The sequence below is a fragment of the Octopus sinensis genome, linkage group LG9 (genome assembly GCF_006345805.1).
Source record: "Octopus sinensis linkage group LG9, ASM634580v1, whole genome shotgun sequence".
Lineage (NCBI taxonomy): Eukaryota > Metazoa > Mollusca > Cephalopoda > Octopoda > Octopodidae > Octopus > Octopus sinensis.
Window position 1 is genome coordinate 24897964 of NC_043005.1, and position 22977 is coordinate 24920940.

At 38.5% G+C, this 22977-nt stretch overlaps 1 protein-coding gene across 1 annotated transcript in view; it reads left to right on the forward strand.

Annotated features, from left to right (window-relative positions):
* The window catches only part of LOC115215832, a 158334-nt gene that overhangs the window by 109946 nt on the left and 25411 nt on the right, over positions 1-22977 (forward strand). The window contains exon 3 of the mRNA XM_029785160.2: positions 9711-9842. Coding sequence (XP_029641020.1) covers positions 9711-9842 — 132 coding nt within the window. The remainder of the gene's footprint in view (positions 1-9710; positions 9843-22977) is intronic.

Here is a 22977-nt window from a genome sequence, read left to right on the forward strand (position 1 = left end):
TGTAGTTTTTTTGATTCATTGAAGAATCTACTCATTGAATTAACATATGATGTGGTTGAGTATTCCACAGATACTTGTACTTTTAATCTAATTCTCAGGTGTCTGAGTGACACTGTGTGACTAAGTTTGACTTTTGAATTTCAGGTCCAATCAATTCATTGAAATTCTACACAGTTTCTGACTCACAGTTTCTCTTACAAGACTTTGGCATATGTCTTTTTCCATAGCTTTTGGTCAACTAAAGATACAAGACACCATGAAGTGGAATCAAACTTGCCAGACAGACAAAAGTCTGATAAGCTCTAACTAAATATCAAAGAAGATTTTTTTTTTATGCTCCATGGTCATGTACTACAGATAGATGAGGAGAGGTGTATGAAGAAGCACCACTCCCAAACAGTTGAAGGAATCCGGGGTAGAGGTAGACTCAGGAAGACATGGGATGAGGTGGTCAAGCATGACCTTCAAATGTTGGGCCTCAGAGAGGCAATGACAAAAGACCGAGACCTTTGGAGATATGCTGTGACTGCAAAGACCCAACCTGCTGTGCTTGAGGAGACCTATTGAGTCAAGTACATCAAAATAAAAATCAAATGGAAATTGTAGTTGTGATACCCGTGCTGGTGGCACGTAAAAAGCACTATCCAAATGTGGCCGATGCCAGCGTCATCTTGACTGGCGTCTGTGCCGGTGGCACATAAAAATCACCAACTGATTGTGGCCGTTGCCAGCCTCCTCTGGTCCCTGTGCATGTAAAAAGCACCCAATACACTCACGGAGTGGTTGATGTTAGGAAGGGCATCTAGCTGTAGAAACACTGCCAGATCAGACAGGAGCCTGGTGCAGCCTCCTGGCTTCCCAGATACCAGTCGAACCCTCCAACCCATGCTAGCATGGAAAACAGACGTTAAACGATGATGATGATGATGATAATGATGAATAATTCTGCCAGTTTACCATTTTTATACTAATGAAGAATACGGATTCTCCTTGAGGGAAAATAACTAAAAGAAAGTTTTGGTTTTAGGATTCCAATCACTGAATTTGCTGAGCTGTATTTTGCGGTCCTGTTTCAGATATTCTTTTGTTCTTTTATTCTTTTTTTGTTTCAGTTATCTGACTGCGGCCATGCTGGAGCATTGCCTTTAGTCGAACAATTTGACTCCAGGACTTATTCTTTGAAAGCCCAGTACTTATTCTCTCGGGGTCTTTTTGTCAAACTGCTAAGTTACTGGGATATAAACACGCCAGCATCGGTTGTCAGGTGATGGTGGGGGTGGGGTGGGACAAACACTAACACACACATACATCATACACACACACATATATATATATATATATACGATGGGCATCTTTCAAATCCACTCACAAGGCCTTGATCGGCCCAAGGTTTATAGCTGAAGGCACTTGCCAAAAGTGACACAGTAGGACTGAACCCAGAACCATGCAGTTGGGAAGCAAGCTACTTACTACATTTTTTTTTTTTATGAAACGATTCTGGAAATAGTTACAAATATCTCCTCCTTTTTTTTTTTAACCTTTTACTTGTTTCAGTCATTGGATTGTGGCAAGGCTGGAGCACTGCCTTGAAAAATTCATTCAAACAAATTGATTGCAGTACTTATTTTTAAGTGTGGTAGTTATTCTGTTGTTTCCTTTCGTTGAACTGCTAAGTTAAAGGGACAGAATCAAACCAACAGTGGTTGTCCAGCAGTGGGCTAGAGAAAAACACAAAGACATGCGTACATACACACACACACTACACACACACACACACATGACAGGCTTCCACACAGTTTCTATCTACCAAAACCAAATGCATCAGATGACCCGGTGGGGCTATTGTTGATGACACTTGCCCAATGTGCCATGCAGTGGGATCGAACCTGAGACTACAGATTTGCAAAGTGAGCTCCTTAACCACACAGTCATACTTTCAAACAGTCCATGCTGTTCACTGCATCAATCTCCATCGATGCTCTCTGCTTTCTTTGGGTGGTGGTATTTGAAGCATTTCAAGGCGGCAAACTGGCAGAAACGTTAGCACGCCAGGCGTAATGCGTAGTCGTATTTTGTCTGCCGTTGCATTCTGAGTTCAAATTCCGCCGAGGTCGACTTTGCCTTTCCTCCTTTCGGGGTCGATTAAATAAGTACCAGTTGCACACTGGGGTCGATATAATCGACTTAATCCGTTTGTCTGTCCTTGTTTGTTCCCTTTGTATTTAGCCCCTTGTGGGTAGAAAGAAATAGGTATTTGAAGCATCCTAGATGAGGTTTGCCAGCCCCTCATCCTACCCTCTTGCATTTCTTGGAAGCAGAGGCTATTATGGGTAGTATGAAAACCAAAAATACATACATGGTACACTGAATAAAACAGAAGAGTGAACAGGGAACAGTAAAAGGGCCATAAAGAGCAAAGGAATAAAATATAAACTGGTTAATAATGCTTCTAATGTTATTCTACGAAGAGTTAGTAGTGGGCTGTTGGGGGTGGTGGTGAAACGAACACAGGGATATCAGCTTTCATTATTGGTTCATTGCGAATGCATATGTGTGTGTGTGTGTGTGTGTGTGTGTGTGTGTACTGTTTTCCTGTGTAGAAGCCTATATGAATGTCCATGTGTGTATGTATAATGCATGTGCGTGTCTGTATATGTGTGTGTGCGCATATACTGTTTTCCTGTGTAGAGGCTTATATGAATGGCTGTGTGTGTATGTATGTGTGTGTACTGTGTACTGTTTTCCTGTGTAGAAGCCTATATGAATGTCCATGTGTGTATGTATATGCATGTGCGTATATGTGTGTATAGAGGCCTATATGAATGTCCATGTGTGTATGTACGTGTGTGTGCATGTGCAGTTTTCCTGTGTATATGAATGTCCGTGTGTGTATGTATATGCATGTGTGTGTGTGTGTGTAGAAGCCTAGATGAATGTCTGTGCATGTATGTATATATGTGTGTATGCGTATACTGTTTTCCTGTGTAGAGGCCTATATGAATGTCCGTGTGTGTATGTATATGTGTGTGTGTGTGTACTGTTTTTTGTGTAGAGGCCTATATGAATGTCCATGTGTGTATGTATATGTGTGTGTGTGTGTGTGTATAAGAGTGGAATTGTGCATGTGTAAATACCTCTTCTCTCTCTCACCTTCCCTTCATCTCCATCTCTCTCCTCCACTCTAATTGCTACTCTGTTGTGTGTGTGACTATTTGTGTGTGTGTTTGTGTGTATCTAAGTGTATACGTAACGGTATGCAAATGCTTGTGTGTGTATATGGCTCAATATATGTGTGCCTGTTTAAGTGTATGCATATGTATTGACATACATATATATATTTATATATGTGTGTGTGTCTGTGTGTGTGTGTGTGTATATAAGGGGATGTAACTGTGCATGTGTAAATATTTCAATGTGTTTGTGTGGAAGTGTATATGCATGTATGTTAATGAATTGTGTAAGGGGATGCAACTATGTATGTGTACGTACCACAGTGTGTGTGTGTTTGTGTCTGTATACATGAGTGTTTGCAAAAGTCTGTGTGTCTCTATTCTAAAAACTAAAAAGGAAAAAAAAAATGCAATCCTTCACCAGATTGATTGGGGAACTCCAAAAAAAAAATGTAAAATGAAAATCAGAAAATAACAAAGTGGTGGTTGTGGTGGTGGTGGTTGGGGCAATTTGTACCCTTTTTTCTTTTATGTTAGAAACACACACACAAAAAATAGGGGTTATTGAATCATGCTAAAGCTTATAGTTTTCTTTCTGTGATTTTGAAAGGCTCCCTTAATGTAAATATATTTTTTCAAACATATCTTGCATGGTGTATCGTAATAATATCTCTTTCACTGCACACACACACACACACACACACATATATATATATATATACATTATTTAATAGTTTAGCATGCATCTAATTATGGGTGTATGCAATGTTTGTGTGTGTGAATATATATATATATATATGTGTGTGTATGTGTGAATATATACATATCTATATGTATGTGTATAAATGTATATCTGTATATACATATGTAATTGCATATATATATATATATATATATATATATATATATAACACACACACACACAACACACACACACACATACTAAACAAACATATATACACACAAACACACCCTCATTGTACACACGCATTCATATGCTCATATACATATCACCATTGATATTATGTACATTCATAAAATGGTGCATATACACTAAACTAACATTACATTCACACACACACGCACACAATGTCATTATATACACTACCAGTTACTATCATGCAAACACACGTGCATTAGAATATCATAACACACACACACACACACCATCATCGTCATCATCACTGTTTAACATCTGCTTTTTATGCTGGCATGAGTTGGACAGTTTGACTGATGACTAGCAAGCCGGGAGGCTGTACCAGGCTCCAATCTGATCTGGCAAGGTCTCTACAGTAGGATGCCCTTCCTAACACCAACCACTCCAAGAGTGTAGTGGGTACTGTTTAAATTGCTAAAGGCATGGGAGCCAGTCAGGTGGCACTGACATCGACCATGCTCAAATGGTGCTTTTTACATGCTATTTAGGTGGCACTGGCTTCAGTCACACTCGAATGATGCTTTTTACATAGGCGGCACTGACATCAACCATGCTCGAATGGTGCTTTTTATGTGCCACCAGCATGGGTGCCAGTCAGGTGATACTGGCATTTAACTGTAAATGTATACTCACTCATTATCATACACAGATCAGTATGAGAGAAGGGATGCAGAATTCTTTCATTAGACTGTGGCCAAGCTGGGGCACCCCCCTTGAAGAACTTAAGTTGAATGAATCAGCGCCAGTGACTACTTTTTCTATCAGTCTCTTTTGCCGAACTGTTAAGTTATGGGGGATGTAAACACACCAACACTGGCACTTAACTGTAAATGTATACTCACTCATTATCATACACAGATCAGTATGAGAGAAGGGATGCAGAATTCTTTCATTAGACTGTGGCCATGCTGGGGCAGCCCCTTGAAGAACTTTAGTTGAACGAATCAGCGCCAGTGACTACTTTTGCTGAACTGCTAAGTTATGGGGGATGTAAACACACCAACACTGGTTGTCAAGCAATGATGGGGAACAAACATCGACAAAAAGACACACACACATATAAGATGGGCTTCTTTCAGTTTCTGTCTAATGAGTCCACTCACAAGGCTTTGAGATAAAGGACACTTGTCCAAGATGCCACATAGTGGGACTGAACCTTGAACCTTGTGTTTGGGAAGTAAACATCTTACCATACAGCCTAGCCTGCACCTATTTGTATGTGTGTGTAACATTAGTATAATGGTATGTGTATATTGGTAGTTTCATGTGTGTATTTATAATGGTAATGTATTTGTATGTGTGTGTGTGTGTGTGTAAAAGTGATTAACAGTATTTCATCTTTGTCTTTTATCCTCTCGGGGTCACTAAATTAAGTAGCAGTTGCATACTGGGGTCGATCTAATCAACTGGTCCTCTCCCTCCAAATTTCAGGCCTTGTGCCTTGAGTAAAAAAGAATATTAGGGTACTAGTTTGTGTGTGTGTGTGTGTGTGTGTGTGTTATAACTGTGTAGTTGCATGTGTGTGAATATAATGATAGTGTATTTGTGTCTGTTCATGTGTATGTTACACCAATGTGTTTGTGTATTTTGTTATATTTTACAGTATCTGTAGTGTAGCATTGTACATACATATATATATGTGTGTATATGTATGCATGTATGTGTAATGTGTCTGTGTGGTATATGTTGTATGTGTGTGCATGTGTATGCATGTATGTATAGAGTATGTACGTGTATATGTATGTCTGTATGTGTAGTGTATGTATGTGTATGTGTATATGTATGTGTAGTGTATGTATGCATGTATGTGTAGTGTATGTATGTATGTGTAGTGTATGTATGTATGTGTAGTGTATGTATGTATGTGTATATGTATGCATGTATGCGTAGTGTATGTACGTGTATATGTATGCCTGTATGTGTGTGTATGTGTATATATATGCATGTATGTGTAGTGTATGTATGCATGTATGTGTAGTGTATGTATGTGTGTGTATGTGTATATGTATGTATGTATGTATGCATGTATGTGTAGTGTATGTATGTATGTTTATATGTATGCATAGTGTATGTATGTATGTATAAGTATGAGAATGCGCTTGTGTGTGGAATATATTTTAATATATGGGAATGTGTATATATGTGTAATACTTTTTAAGGCACGAATGTGTGCGTATGTGTATGTTCATGTATGATATATTCTAATGTAATAGAATGTACATGTGTGTGTGTGCTTGTGAGTGTGTGTGTGTGCACAGTGCATTTTAATGTTTGAGAATACCAACTGTAGCCCATGCTGGTGTGTATATATGGTTGGGTGGTGTATTTTAAAGTACAAGAATGTGTGTAGAATATTGTAATGTGTGTGTATGTGAGCCTAACATGTTTCATGTTTGCTTCAGGAACAATATGGAATGTGTGTGTGTGTGTGTGTATGTGTATTGAATCTTCAGTTATCTGACATATGTAGCCAAAGATATAATCAAAGGCTGATCAATGTTTGATCATTTTGGTATTTTGATTTTTTTTTTCCAATTTCATAGATATATCAAAGTATGTTAATCATGCACACATGCACACACACACACACACACATTCATGCATTTACTTTTTTACATACATACTCCAGACACACATGTATACTTACATATATACACACTCAAGCCATACATACACTTAACATATATTGCATACACATGTTGCTTACACACATCTCTCTCTCTCTCTCTCTCTCTCTCTCTCTCTCTATATATATATATATATATATATATATATATATATATATATATATATAATTGAAATAGTCAGTGGGATGGCCAAATGTGGAATTCTTCATGCCATACATAATGTTTTGAAATGTAGTAATTTTACCATTATGTATTCCATCCTTAGAATCTGTCAGAATTGACATGTTTTCTTCATATTCTGCTACAAAAAGAAAAATAAACTAGAAAAAAATGAAAAGCAAAACAAAAAACAAGACACGAAAAAAACAAAAAAAGAAAAGTTTCCATTTTTCAATGCTAGCATGGGTTAGATGCAGGCCCCTGCAACATTTTGTTTCGAGGCCTCATCCCTTCAGTCAAAATTCATAATCTACGCACCTTTTATTTATAGCTGTATTTTACTTTATTCTATCTGAAGTTCAATATTTCATGTTATCCCTAAAGAACATCTTTAAAAATTCAACAAGTTAAATTTATTTAGGCCTATTACGAATTTCAATAAGTAAAACTTCCAGATATGAATAAAAGAGTACTTTTATAATCCAGCAACTTTCAACGACAAACATTAATCAATTCAGAATAATCAAGCTGAGAGCTAAGTTCATGTTCAATTGATATCATAGACAATCCACAAAGTCTGGTACATGTTCATGGTACAATGTAATATTTTTATAAGAACTTTTGCACGTACAATGTATTACCATTTTATTTCTTGAAATTTTCAGTTGACATAGTTTAATCCTCGTTCAACATCTTAATCAAAGTAAATAGATGACACATCTATGTATTTTGATCTTAACATGGGGCCTCTCAACCACAGAGGGTTAGTGACGGCTTCGGTTAGGTGGGTACTTATTTGAGGCAACATTTTATAGGCTTGTGCTCCTCCTGTCACCAAGCCTTACCTATTTCTCATGTACGACTTTTTCTATTCCACTGGTTTTCTAAAGCACAATGCACTTGATCATACAATCAATAAGGAATGTAAACATAATGTTACTTTTTTTGTACACTGTTGAGGCAAGCAAAGCTGAAGAATGTCAACATTTGCACATTTACACGTCTGTGCACACATACACACATTGGTGTATAAACATATATACATATATACAAGGAGGTTTCATACAGTTTCTTATTTCTTTATTGCCCACAAGGGGCTAAACATAGAGAGGACAAACAAGGACAGACAAAGGGATTAAGTCGATTACATCGACCCCAGTGTGTAACTGGTACTTAATTTATCGACCCCGAAAGGATGGAATTTGAACTCAGAATGTAAAGATAGACGAAATACCTATTTCTTTACTACCCACAAGGGGCTAAACACAGAGAAGACAAACAAGGACAGACAAATGGATTAAGTCGATTACATCGACTCCAGTGCATAACTGGTACTTAATTTATCGACCCTGAAAGGCTGAAAGGCAAAGTTGACCTTGGCGGAATTTGAACTCAGAATGTAACAGCAGACGAAATACCGCTAAACATTTTACCTGGCATGCAAACGTTTCTGCCAACTCGCTGCCTTCAATACAGTTTCTGCCCAGCAGTTCCACCTAAAACATGTTAGCCAGCCCAGGACAATGGTAGACAATGTCCAAAATGCTACACATAAGGCTTGAATTTATTGGCACAATCATTACAGTGATGGACAAAATACTTAGCAACCTTTTGTCTATCTTTACATTATAAACTCAAATTCCTCCAAGGTGGACTTTGCCTGACATCCTTTTGGAGTCTAAGTAAATACCAGTTAAGCACTGGGGTCAATGTAGTTGACTTTTCCCTCCCCCAAAATTTCAAGCCATGTACTTATGTAGAAAGGGGTCTCAGGGAGTAGCATCCCTGCCTTCCTGAGCTAGTTTCCCACCACATTTCTTAAAAATTGTGGTAGAGGCCTTAATCTCAGGACTACTCGTGTCTAGAAACTGAGGTTGGGGAGTAAGCAAGGGCATGCTCTCCATAGAAAATCCAACTCCAAAAAAGCTTCATGGTAGCAAAGGAGAATGGGCAGCAGCCAGCCCAAAGGTTGGGGTGGGCTGCACCAGCCTACCTCGGTTGCTATGGCACTGAGGTAGATCTGGCCATCCACGTTGATGGGGACAAAAGCCAGATTTAAAACACTGGATGATGAGTGAAAGAGCAGTGCATGCCATCAAAACGACATTGGGGTACAAATATACAAAGCCCAGTATACCTGTCATGATTACCCGTCTGGTAAGTGTAGACCAAGCACATGCATCACAACTATATATGCATGACATGGTGATCTCATTAATATGAATAAACAGCACATGAACTTAAAGGTGGGACCCAGTTAAAATTTTCTTCAGGTTGAATGGTCCATCCCACCGAAAAGGTTCCCGAATAAGAGTTGCTTAAGGTTGATGAACAAAACACCCATGTTTCCAGGGGTGAATTGCTCAAACTGAGAATTCCTCTTATAGTCGCCCCATAAGCGAAGCCAGATCACTAGATTAGACTAGTTTTGCCTGAAAAATTACAAGCTTGTCAGTAGTGACTACTCCATCATCATATGGTTTGTCTAAATCCAGACTCACAGTATAAATATTTACCTTATTAATTTATTGCTGATTTAGCGAAATGTTAATGTGAAAATTATAAAATAACGAAGGCAGCTATACACAATATAAACACAAAAAGGAAAAATTCATTTGTTACTAATTGTGACAGAGAATGCTGAGAAGAACCTGTATTGCTAGAAATAAGAGCTGAAAGCTGCAAGAAACACGTCTTCATATACTGACAAGGGTGATAACCACACACACGTACGGACGCACGGACGCGTTGTTTTTTGTTCTAAGTTTTGTTTTTGTTTCTATGTTGCTAATTTTAATATTTGTTTCTCTTTGCTAGAAATTGGTTGAGATGGGAAATGTTGAAGATGGTTCCGAGAAGTGTCGGTTAATGCAAAGCCGAATTGATGCCACATGGGCAGGTTTAATGAAGGGCTCCAGAGTATACCGGAAAAATTCTCTTCAAAGGCATGTAAGTAACAAACAACCACTGCAGAGATAAAACAAGCAACAACAACAACAGCAATAATATTCCTTTCTATTGAAGGCACAAGGCCTGAAATTTTGGGGGATAACTCAATTGCATTGACCCCAGTGTTTTACTGGTGCTTAATTTATCGACCCCAAAAGGATGAAAGGCAAAGTTGACTTTGGCAGAGTTTGAACTCAGAACATAAAGACCGATGATATGCCGCTAAGCGTTTTGCCTGGTATGCTAACAATTCTGCCAGTTTACTGCCTTAACGATAACGATAATGATAATGATAAGATATATAAAAATAATAAGTGAGAATATTTGATAAACTTACCAATTTTTATTTTAAACTAGCTGATCACATTTTAAATTATAACATTTAAATTCAAATTACGATGAACCTAACAAACAAACGAAGTTTGCTTTAGAAGCGTTGAGATGTGTTAGAAAGTTAACCTTTTCGTTACCAACCCGACTGAAACTGGCTCTGGCTCTGAGTACAAATATGTTGTTATCATAAGTTTTGAATTAAAATCTTCCACAAAACCTTAGTCACAATTTATGTTCCTAACACTAGCTGAATGGTAACTAAGTTATTTTACTAAATTCTTTGTTATATTTAAAGTAATTCAAAGAAACACAGAGCATCTCAAAATAAATACAGTAACGAAAGGGTTAAAGAAGTGATTTTAAATTCTCAAACACAGGATAATGCTAATAATATAGCCTAAAGAAACAGAAAAGAGAGAAAAAGGAGAAAAGGAATAAAAGGAAATGAGAGAAGGGTGGGGTTAAGCAATAAAACATGAAGGAGGAGGGGGAAATGCCGCTCCCCCACCTCCCAAATAAATTGTGTGCTCAGCCACGCCCTGTGGAATCTGCAGTGTTGTTGCCTTGGTGAATGGCCCATGACACTCGCTGCAGTAACCACTCCACCTCGTGGAACTCATTTCTTAGACAGGCCACTGTTACCCTGATTTTATGGAAGAAATCAGTAATGTGGGGTCTGAGAACATCTGAGGTCTTGACAGTGACTAACACAAATTGATAGTCAGGTCAGTCAGGTCTCTGTATTTATTTTTTACATGCATGTCTGTGTAGTTAGGGAGCTTGCTTCCTAACTACATGGTTTTGGGTTCAGTCTCACTGCATGGCACTTTGGGTAGGTGTCTTCTGCTATAGCCCCGAGCTGACTGGAGCTTTGTGATTGAATTCGGTAGGCAGGAGTTACTGCTGTCTGTGTATGTGTGCGTATAGCTGCTCAGTGCCTCTCCGAAAGAGAGAGAGAGAGAGAGGGGATTCTCTTAAAACTCTTTCAAAATTGAAAATATTACGAACTTAACAGAGACTTAACAGAATCAGGTCTTCTTCCCCTACAGTGTATCATTTCTAATGATAAATAACATCCACAGTGTAACATTCAACTGCTAGATGTCTGAAGAAATCCACCTGCCCTGTAGCAGTATAAATAGCCACCAGTTTAAAAGCACTCCAGTCACTACTGTTGACATCCAGGACTGCATATTTATCTTCTTGGTCTAAGAAGATGGCCCTTATCTTGAGATACACACAATGCTGCAGTTCCACCCCACCATTCTTGGTTGACAAGGAGATAAATAAAACTCATATCTACCTAAAATGGGAATGAAAGCTTGTGGATCAAGGAGTCTGGTCTCACTGATGGCTATAACATTTATGTCTGGTGACCTAAGGTTGTTGAGTGGGTAGCCCTGTTTTGAAGTTGACCTTAGGCCAAGTGCTATAACAACAACAATAATAATAAACCTTTCTACTAGAAGCACAAGGCCTCAAATTTGGGGGAAGAGATTAAGTCGATTACATTGACCCCAGTGTGTAACTGGTACTTATTTAATCGACCTCCAAAAGGATGAAAGGCAAAGTTGACCTCGGTGGAATTTGAACTCAGAACGTAGCAATGGGGGAAATTCTGCCAAACATTTCATCCAGTGTGCTAATGGTTCTGCCAGCTCACTGCCTTTATAAATAATAATAATAATAATAATAATATTGACAATGATAATAATAATAATAACAACAACAATGACAATGACAACTGGTTTGAATATTTGCAAGTTACGACAGACAAATAGATTTGATAGATCGAGAGAGCGCAAGAGAGAGAGAGAGAGATTAATGGTCAGATGTAGCAACAGTCATGTCTGCAACTCCTGTACAGAAGCATCCACCCCTCCAAATACATGCACACACACACATACATATGTATATACAGACACAAACACATACATACACTATATACACAACATATGTATGTACTAACATAGTGACACATAACTATGTATACATACACACACATCAACAAGATCTGAAAGAGGAACCCTCTGCATATCCTAAAATGTTATGACTGGGGATGTACCAGTAAACTTGAAATATATGATAATAATCCTTTCTTCTATGGCCACAAGGCCGGAAATTTTTGGGGAGGGAGCTAGTTGATTATATTAACCCCAGCCCCTAACTGGTACTAAGTCCCTAACTGGTCCTTATCTAATCAATCCAAAAGGATAAGAGGCAGAGTCAAAATGTGTGATAATAATGGTTTCAAATTTTGGCACAAGGCCAGTAATTTGGTGGGCTGAGAAGTAAGTCAATTACATTGACCCCAGTGCACAACTGGTACTTAATTTATCGACCCTGAAAGGATGATGAAAGGTAAAGTTGACCTTGGTGAAATTTGAACTCAGGAAATGTATACTAATGATCCTTTCTGCTATAGGCAGAAGGCCTGGTACTTAGTTTATTGACCCCGAAAGGATGAAAGCTAAAATAGACCTCGATGGAATTTGAACTCAGAATGTAGCGACAGATGAAATACCACTAAGCATTTCGTCCAGCGTGCTACAACAATTCTGCCAGCTCACCGCCTTAGAAATGTATGCTAATAATAACATGAAATGTAGCCTCTCTTTGACTCATGACAATTACATCACATTTTGAAAGTTCTGTTTATGGTTCTGCTTTTGGATTCCAAGTACAAGAAGATACTATGAAATACTTAATGAACAAAATACACAGTGAAACCCTTAAATCCCCAAGATGCAACTGAAAGGGTCAATTAAGTCACTTCTTCGGAAGATCTAAATGTGATCAGTAGATTCCTCAAAATGTCATCGAAATATCATCTCCCATTGTGACATGATGCCATTACTAAAACAATAAACGATGTAATAAAGACTGCTTTGGGATAGATACAGACAACGTCCCTCTTATTGATGGAACATTCCTATCAAAACCTCTGCTAAGTGCAAATATAACAAGTTTGATATACATTATTTACTTATGGCATAGTGGTTAAGAGTGTGGGCTACTAACTCCAAGATTCCAAGTTCGATTTCAAGCAGTGACCTGAATAATAATAATAATAATAATAATAACATTGTATAGGAATGAGAACCCAGGTTTGAAATTTTCCCAAGACACCTGATGAAGGCTGGAGGGTATATCAGCCAAAATGTTGTGTTAACAACAAACAAGATGAGGACAAATATCCATCAAATGTAAATAATGGTCAGAATGTAACAACAAACAAAACAGTGCTAAGCATATTGGCAGGTGTGCTAACGATTCATCAAGCTTGCCACCTTGATGATGATGATAATAATAATAATAATAATCATAATCATAATGATTACCCGATGTGTCAACGATTCTGCCAGCTTGCCGCTTTGATAAAATAATAATAATAATAATATTATTAGTAATAATAGTAATAGTGCAAAAAGGAGTCTGAACAATGAAAAGCTGACATTAGGATGATGATGATGATGATGATGATGATTAAGGTCAGCTGTTCTGTGGCTATCATTATGTCTTTGAAAATCTGTGAGAAGAAGAATATTTATGGATAACTGTTTTGAAGCCCGCACCTTCACTATTTTGATTATAAATTCACACTTCTTCAAATTTAATGATTTATTTATTATAAAATCACACAATAATTGCTTATGTAGATCGTTATGTTATTAGATATTTAAATGACCATGTGCAAAAGCTAGAACTTTTAGGCAAAGAAAGTGACCAACAAATGACACTTTTCTTATACAGTCTGTAAATGGAACTGTAAGAATAAAAAAGATTTCCCTAAAGTTCAAGATGTAACACTTTCACAATGTAACACTTTCAAGATGTAACACTTTCTGTTTTTGTTGTCTAAATATCCTTTTCTACTCGAGGCACAAGGCCCAAAATATTTATGGGGTGGGGCCAGTCGATTAGATCGACTCCAGTATGCAACTGGTACTTAAATTATCAACCCTGAAAGCATGAAAGACAAAGTTGACCTCAGCAGAATTTGAACAGAAATGCTAAGCATTTCACCTGGTGTGCTAACGTTTCTGCCAGCTCGCCGCCTTTTGTTGCCTAAATATCAGCAATGGTGCTTTGTTACTTTGTTAGAAACTAAATTGTCTTGGAAGAAGAATTTAAGGAGAATGAAAAAGAGGAAGAAAAGCATACATTTATATTCAAATACTTACATGCTTGGATCTTTGTCCCCAAGATATAACAGTAACTTGTAAACATATACACACTTGGAAGCACTCCGTTGGTTATGACGACGAGGGTTCCGGTTGATCCGATCAACGGAACAGCCTGCTCGTGAAATTAACATGTAAGTGGCTGAGCACGCCACAGACATGTGTACCCTTAACGTAGTTCTCGGGGATATTCAGCGTGACACAGAGAGTGACAAGGCCGGCCCTTTGGAATACAGGTACAACAGAAACAGGAAGTAAGAGTGAGAGAAGGTTGTGGTGAGAGAGTACAGCAGGGATCACCACCATCCCTACCGGAGCCTCGTGGAGCTTTAGGTGTTTTCACTCAATAAACACTCACAACGCCCAGTCTGGGAATCGAAACCGCGATCCTACGACCGCGAGTCCGCTGCCCTAACCACTGGGCCATTGCGCCTCCACTATACACACTTAATTAGAGAGGAATAAACCTACACATGGAAACATATTTCCCATCGTTAGGCTTAAACTGAAACATTCTTTTGAACTGATATGTATCAACACAAACATTTCTGTACACATGTCCACATGTGTGTTTTGTATGCTTTCATATAAATACTGACATACACTCATATACATGTGTACACACACATGTACATACATACACACACACACACACACACACACATACACACATGATATGTGTAGGTATGTATGTATGTATGCAAAGTCTCATATAAAATAAATTTTCGTTTTAATCTTGGAATTAAATGGTTTTGGTTTACTGTCAGGTGACTTTTGGCCAACGCTATATATATATATATATATATATATATGTATGTATAGACATATATTTACAAGTGTTCAGTTTAATCAAGATATCTTTGGCCTGAAGAGCAGCCTATGACATACACCTTGCTTGGATATTTACCACTTCCGAGGTTCCACTCGCTATGAAACATATGTAACCTGGATCTTATCTACTCCACTCCTTAACTCTTGTATTCTTAATTGTATACCTGGCAACCCTGGTTGCCCACCGTGAAATATAAAAAAAATCCTTTTTCAATTTATCGCAATTTGATAAGAAAAAATCCAGAATCTTCCATCTCAATAAACCACTATTGTCCCTGAAAGTTGGTTTCCTATATATTTACCACGGCTTGCTTGAAATTAACTTTCTTCCTACATCTCGATCCTCGGATCTTATATTTATATATATATGTATATATACCTATGTATGGAGGTGCAGTGTAAAAATACTCAGTACACTCTGTAAAGTTGTTAGTGTTAGGAAGGGCATCCAGCCGTAGAAGCCATACCAAAACAGACATGGGGTCTGGGCAACTCTTGAGCTGGCTGGCTCCAGTCAAACCGTCCGGCCCATGCCAGCATGGAAGATGGAAGTTAAAGGATGATGATGATGTACATGTTTATAGTGTGTCTGTATGCAAACACTTGCACTTTACACTTCCCATCACACACAAGTAACATGATTTGTGCCTGGTGGGAAGTGTAACATATTTGTGCTTATTTTCAGACATGCTGTAAATGTCTCTTAAATATAGAACTGCTCACGAGCATATGCCGTGGTGGTTAATGTGCGGGCTACTAACCCCAAGAGTCCGAGTTTGATTCCAGGCAGTGCCCTGAATAATAATGACGACGACGACGGGGACGGTGATGGTGGTGACGGCTTCGGCGGCGAGGACGACGACGTTGACGACTTTAGGAATGAGAACCCAGGTTCGAAATTTCCCCAAGACACCTGATGAAGGCCAGCGGGTATATCAGTCGAAACGTGTTAACAACAAGCAAGATGAGGACGAATATCTGTGAAATGTAAATAATGTAAATAATTCCTCATCTCTTAAATATAGAACAGTGCTGTAGATGTGTCATATACATGTATATTAGATTCACATACACACTTGTATAGATATCTACTCATACCAGTGTAGATACTTGTACATTGTATACACACATACATGCATATCTACATAGAATCCTCTCTCTCTTTGTTTGATATATAGATGTATTCATAAATGTTTTGTCTACATTTAAAAACATTTATATACACACATGCGTATGTTCACATAAACATCTGCACATGTACATTCTGATGTATGTATTCACAGGCAGTCACCTATACACACACACACACACATATATATATAAAGGTACTCACACACATGCACGTATATACTCATACACATACTCTGGCATGTATACTCACATACATACACATGTTTCTCATACATATATGCATATGTATATAGATATATATATATATACACACACACACATACATATATACATACACACACACACACACACACACACACACGCATGTAACATTTGTATTTGTAAAACCAAACAGAGTATACAACCTGAGGGACAACATACACATTCACACATGCTTATGCACCCATGTGTGCACACACACACACACACACACACACACACATTTAGACATACATTAACACATGCTTATGCACACATATATGCACATACACACACAGAGACATACACATTCACACATGCTTATGCACCCATGTGTGCACACACACACACACACACACATTTAGACATACATTAACACATGCTTATGCACACATATATGCACATACACACACAGAGACATACACATTAACACATGCTTATGCACCCATGTGTGCACACACACACACACACATTTAGACATACATTAACACATGCTTATGCACACATATATGCACATACACACACAGAGACATGCACATTAACACATGCTTATGCACCCATGTGTGCACACACACACACACACACACACCACGCATACACACTTTTAGACATACACATTAACACATGCTTATGCACACACACACATATGCATTATCACATGCTTATGCACACACATATATGTGTGCACACATACACACACAGACATACATAATCATACAGGACATTCTCACACAAGCATGCATACAAGGAAAAAAGTAATCTTGTACATACATGTGCATACACACATATATGCACACACATATACCCAACATAATTATGCAGACACCAAAATAAACAATGCACTTGCACACATGCACACACACACACACACATGCATGCACACAAACATATACAGCACAAATACACGTATTCACATTATCTTCTTAGAGACACACAGACATATAAAAACATATGCATACATACATGCATGCTTTCAGAAACACAAGCGTAATTACACACACATCTATACACAAATACATACATGCACCCACCCACCCCCATTTGCAAACACACATACACACTCATATAAATGGCTTCATGTAAGATACGCACACTTGTCCAAACACACAAACATATAAGTGCGCACAGCACATACTCCTCACATACGCAAATGCATACATAAACATACAACGTCTTAGATACGCAAATGCACGCATACACGCTACACTTACGTGGACACACATACGAGCCATCACATTCATAGACACACACGTATAAGTACACACACGTGCATATGTTCTCACATGACAGCAACAACAACGACAACCCCCTTCTCCTTCCCCCCTCTCTCTTTCTCTCTCTCTCTCTCTCTCTCTCTGAATCCAAATACAGTCGGCAGCCATATTTGTCGAGGCAACAGTCACCACATTCACATGGTACTGCTCTTTCCTCCCCATCTTACCTGTCGTCTCACCTGTCCTAACTATTAAATACATACCTGTATAGCTGTATATATAATTAAAGTGCGAGCTAGTTACCATGACAACAAAGTGGCAGCAAGGATAGTGTTCTTTGTTCTATGGTGAACTAGGAGTCAAATTGAAATTATCATATATAACAAGCTGTGAGCATTGTGTATATATGTGTATATATATATATATATGCATGTGTATATACACACATGTGTATGTGTGTCTGTGAGGTTCATTTGAAGCATTGACAAATTCCAAAATAATTTTTTTATTTTCTGATTTTAAAAAGTTTGTTCAATGTAAACGAATCTGAAAACGACATAACAGGTAAAAGCATGTCTTATATAAGGATTGAGTCCCTCTTTTTTTAAAAATCTATTTAAGGGGTATTAAGGGTTATTGTGCCCAGTTTATGATATCATTTGCTTTGAGGAGATTTAAGTGTTTGTATGTGTGTTTATGTATGGGTGTGTGTGGTTTTGGTGTTGCACTCATGATCATGGGATTGCGATTTCAATTCTGGCTCTGGGTGATTTTTACTCTTTTATTCTTTCACTTTTTTCAGTCATTTGACTGTGGCCATGCTGGAGCACCACCATACCATTAATCAAACAAATTGACCCTAGGACTTATTCTTTGTGAGCCTAGTACTTATACTATCGGTATCTTTTGCTGAATTGCTAAGTTATAGGAGATGTAAACACACCAACATCGGTTGTCAAGCATTGGTGGTGGTGGGGGGGGGGACAAATACTGACACATAAATATATATATATATATATATACACACACACACACATATATATAGGCACAGGAGTGGCTGTGTTGTAAGTAGCTTGCTTACCAACCACATGGTTCTGGGTTCAGTCCCACTGCGTGGCACCTTGGGCAAGTGTCATCTACTATAACCTCAGGCCAACCAAAGCCTTGTGAGTGGATTTGGTAAACGGAAACTGAAAGAAGCCTGTTATATATATATATATATACATGATCAGATTGGAGCCTGGTTCACCAGTCCTCAGTCAAATTGTCCAACCCATGGTAGCATGGAAAGCGGACGTTAAACGATGATGATGATATGTGTATGTATATGTTTGTGTGCCTGTGTTTGTTCCCCCAACATCGCTTGACAACTGATGATAGTGTGTTTATGTCCCCGTCATGTAGCGGTTCGGCAAGAGAGACTGATAGACTAAGTACTAGGCTTACAAAGAATAAGTCCTGGGGTTGATTTGCTCAATTAAACGTGGTGCTCCAGCATGGCCACAGTCAAATGACTGAAACAAATAAAAGAATAAAAGAATATATCTCTGACAGGCTTATTTCAGTTTCTGTCTACCTCACAAGGCTTTGGTCAGCCTGGGACTGAACCTGGAACCATGTGGTTTGGAAGCAAGCTTCTTACCACACAGCCACACTTGAAGTGTTGTGTTATTGAGTAAAACCCTTCATTTCACCACCTAAACATGGATGTCTTGTTAGAACCCTGATTATTGTGTTAATAGCCACAAGAGAGATCCTCAGAACAGATGAAATTCGTCTACCATGGGTTCCAGAACTTCCATATCACATAATTTCATTCTGTTAGAACTCTTCAATGGGAAGCACTGGGTGACTGCATGCCAATAAAATTTTACTGCTACAATATATAGAATTTCCACATTTTTTCAGTCACTGATGTTGTGAATAACCAGCAGGCTTATTAAAAATTAATTATTAGTGATAGAAGCAGTATTATTACCAAACGACAATCTTCATATCCAACTAAACATGGATGTCTTGTTAAAACCCCAATCACTGTAATTATTAGCCTAAAGAGATCCTCTCATATAGGCGCTTGGTACATAAAAGTACATCATCATCATCATCATTTAATGTCTGCTTTCCATGCTAGCATGGGTTGGACAATTTGACTGAGGACTGGTGAACCAATTGGCTGCGCCAGGCTCCAGTCTGATCTAGCAGAGTTTCTACAGCTGGATGCCCTTTCTAACGCCAACCACTCTGAGACTGTAGTGGGTGCTTTTACGTGCCACTGGCATGAGGGCCAGTCTGGTGGTACTGGCAACGGCCATGCTCGAAATGGTATTTTTTACGTGCCACCTGAACAGGAGCCAGTCATGCATAGATAATAGCAGATGAAATTCATTTGTCATGGGCACCAAAATTCCTATACTGAGTTATTTCATTCCATTGGAACTCACATGATTCTAATCCACTCAGCTGGCGAAAACGTGTCCTGTCCAGTGGGGGGTGAGGAGAGATATCACTATCATCAGCTTTTTCTCGTATCTGAGTATTTTTCTTCTTCACTGAACACTTCCTTTATGGTAATGCCATTGATGACACTGTAGACCAATCCTTGTATGGTAGAGGCGATGGCATTGATTGCACAGTAATGGTGGAGGACATGGTCAATTTTGCTGAGCCTTTCTCTCTTGTCGTTTGATCTCTTCTTTTTCTCTTCTAGTGGTTTTGAAGTTTTTTTTTGGTTCCAGTGGGGGAGATATATATGCCACAGAATCTGAGAAACTGGGCTTATAAGCCTATGGCTTGAGAAATACTTTTGATTCTTTTTCTGATACAATTACCATTATCTTTTAATGACCAAATTCCAAGATTACTTGGGTTGGACAGAGAGATAGGGTTTAACATATTGGAGAAACATGTCTTGTATGGATATCTACTTTAGCATGGGTTCTATGTCTGGATACCCTTCCTAATTACCAATTACTTTACAAAGTGTGTATGTGTATGTGTGTGTGTGTATATATGTATGTGTGTGTGTACGAATGGCTTCTTTCAGTTTCCATCTACCAAATCCATTTACAAGGCTTTGGTCGGTCTGAGGCTATAGTAGAAGACACATGTCCAAGGTGCCAAGCAGTGGAACTAAACCTGAAACCATGTGGTTGGTAAGCAATGTATATATATATCATCATCATCATCATCCTCGTTTAGTGTCCGCTTTCCATGCTAGCATGGGTTGGACAGTTCAACTGGGGTCTGGGAAGCCAGAAGGCTGCACCAGGCCCAGTCTGATCTGGCAATGTATCAGTGAGACCTAAAGTTTGAAGGTCAGCCCTGTTTGAGCTATGTTCAGAGTTATTCCAGCCATGACTATCCCATATGTTTTCAAACATAGAATATTAGTGAATTATATTATCTAATCCTTGTTCTTTAGTCCTAGGCCAACTCTGAGCAAACTATGACCAAATTTTTCCAGCTTTGGCCACCCTCTATTTTTTCTCAAGTATAATGTATCTACAATGCTAAATTAGTGATGGTATCCTCTCTAGGTTAGTCTTGACTGAACTTTGATCAAAGACATGATGTAGTGTTAATCATATCTGGTTATAGATCATAGTGTATTTGGCTCTGTATCATCCAAAATGTCCTTCCTTGTTCTGGTGTGATTTAAGGGAAATTTGTTTGCAGAGTGAGCCACTATATAGGGGCTCTCCTATTGATTCATCCAGTAATTTTGTAATCATCAGACTGATGAGTAAGGTTAGCTATCTCATCCACAGCCAATTAGTGCCAGCAAACATATCTGCTTGAGTAAATATGTCCAGCAACATAAATGGTTTTACTTAACAACACTTCAGTTTCTATTACAAGTACTTGGACTATGGATAACCACTGTTGATGTCATATAACAATCTTATAATCAGACACAGAATGACCTACACTATGTTATTTAATATATTCCAATTTTGAAGTAGTAGACGCAAGCATGGCTGTGTGGTTAAGAATTTTGTTTCCTAATCACATGGTTTTAGGTTCAGTTGCATTGCATGACACGTTGGGCTCATGTGTTCTTCTGCTATAGCCCCAGGCCAACCAAAACCTTGTGAAAAGATTTGGTAGTCAGAAACTGAATGAAGCTTATCATACATAAAGCAATCTTGTGTTCCCTTGCATGAACACAAAATCATTTTATCCAACATGTTCTTTTTTGGAATGATGTGATTTGAGGGAGAATTGGCTGCTATTTCTATTACATTCATGTGGCGACTCCATCATTGGCTCATTCAGCCTTTGTTGGCAATGTTGAGGGTGGAGTAGTAGTGAGTATCCTGTTTTATTTTCAGACACAGTGTACCTTGGATTACATTAGCTCTTGTGATAAGAATGAATAACCTGAGTAGCTTTTAACAGGATTATAGGTGCAAGGCATGTGAAGCTTGCTTTGTTATTGTGTGTTCTTGGGTTCTATCTCACTGTCTGGAACTTTTGCAAATGTCTTAGTTATGTAGCTTTGAACTAGCTAATGATGTGTGAGTGGTATTAATTGATGAAAACTGAGTAATTTCCTCACATACCTCTTTGTCTATCTGTCTATCTTTCTGCCTGTTGATCCGTCTATCTGACCGCTTTTCTCTGTGTGTGTGTGTGAGGGCATGCTCATGTGTATGTGTGTGTGTGTGTGTGTGTGTGTGTGTGCATGTGTGTTTGTGCATGTATGCATGCGAGTGCATGTGTGTGTGTGTGAATGTTTTACATTCTGCATTCTTGCATGAAAACGTTCTTTTCTTTTCTACTCTAGGCACAAAGTCTGAAATTTTTGGGGAGGGGGCCAGTTGATTAGATCAACTCCAGTATGCAACTGGTACTTAATTTATTGACTCCGAAAGGATGAAAGGCAAAATCGACCTTGGTGGAATTTGAACTCAGAACGTAAAAAAAGGTGAAATACCGCTAAGCATTTCACCTGGCATGCTAATGATTCTGCCAGCTCTTTTCTACTCTTGGCACAAGGCATGAAATTTAGTAGGAGGGGGCCAATCGATTAGATTGACTCCAGAAAGCAACTGGTACCTAATTTATCGATTCCGAAAGGATGAAAGGCAAAGTCGACTTCGGCAGAATTTGAACTCGGAATGTAAAGATGGTTGAACTACTGCTAAGCATTTTGCCTGGCGTGCTAACATTTCTGCTAGCTTTCTGCCTTCTTGCATGAAAATG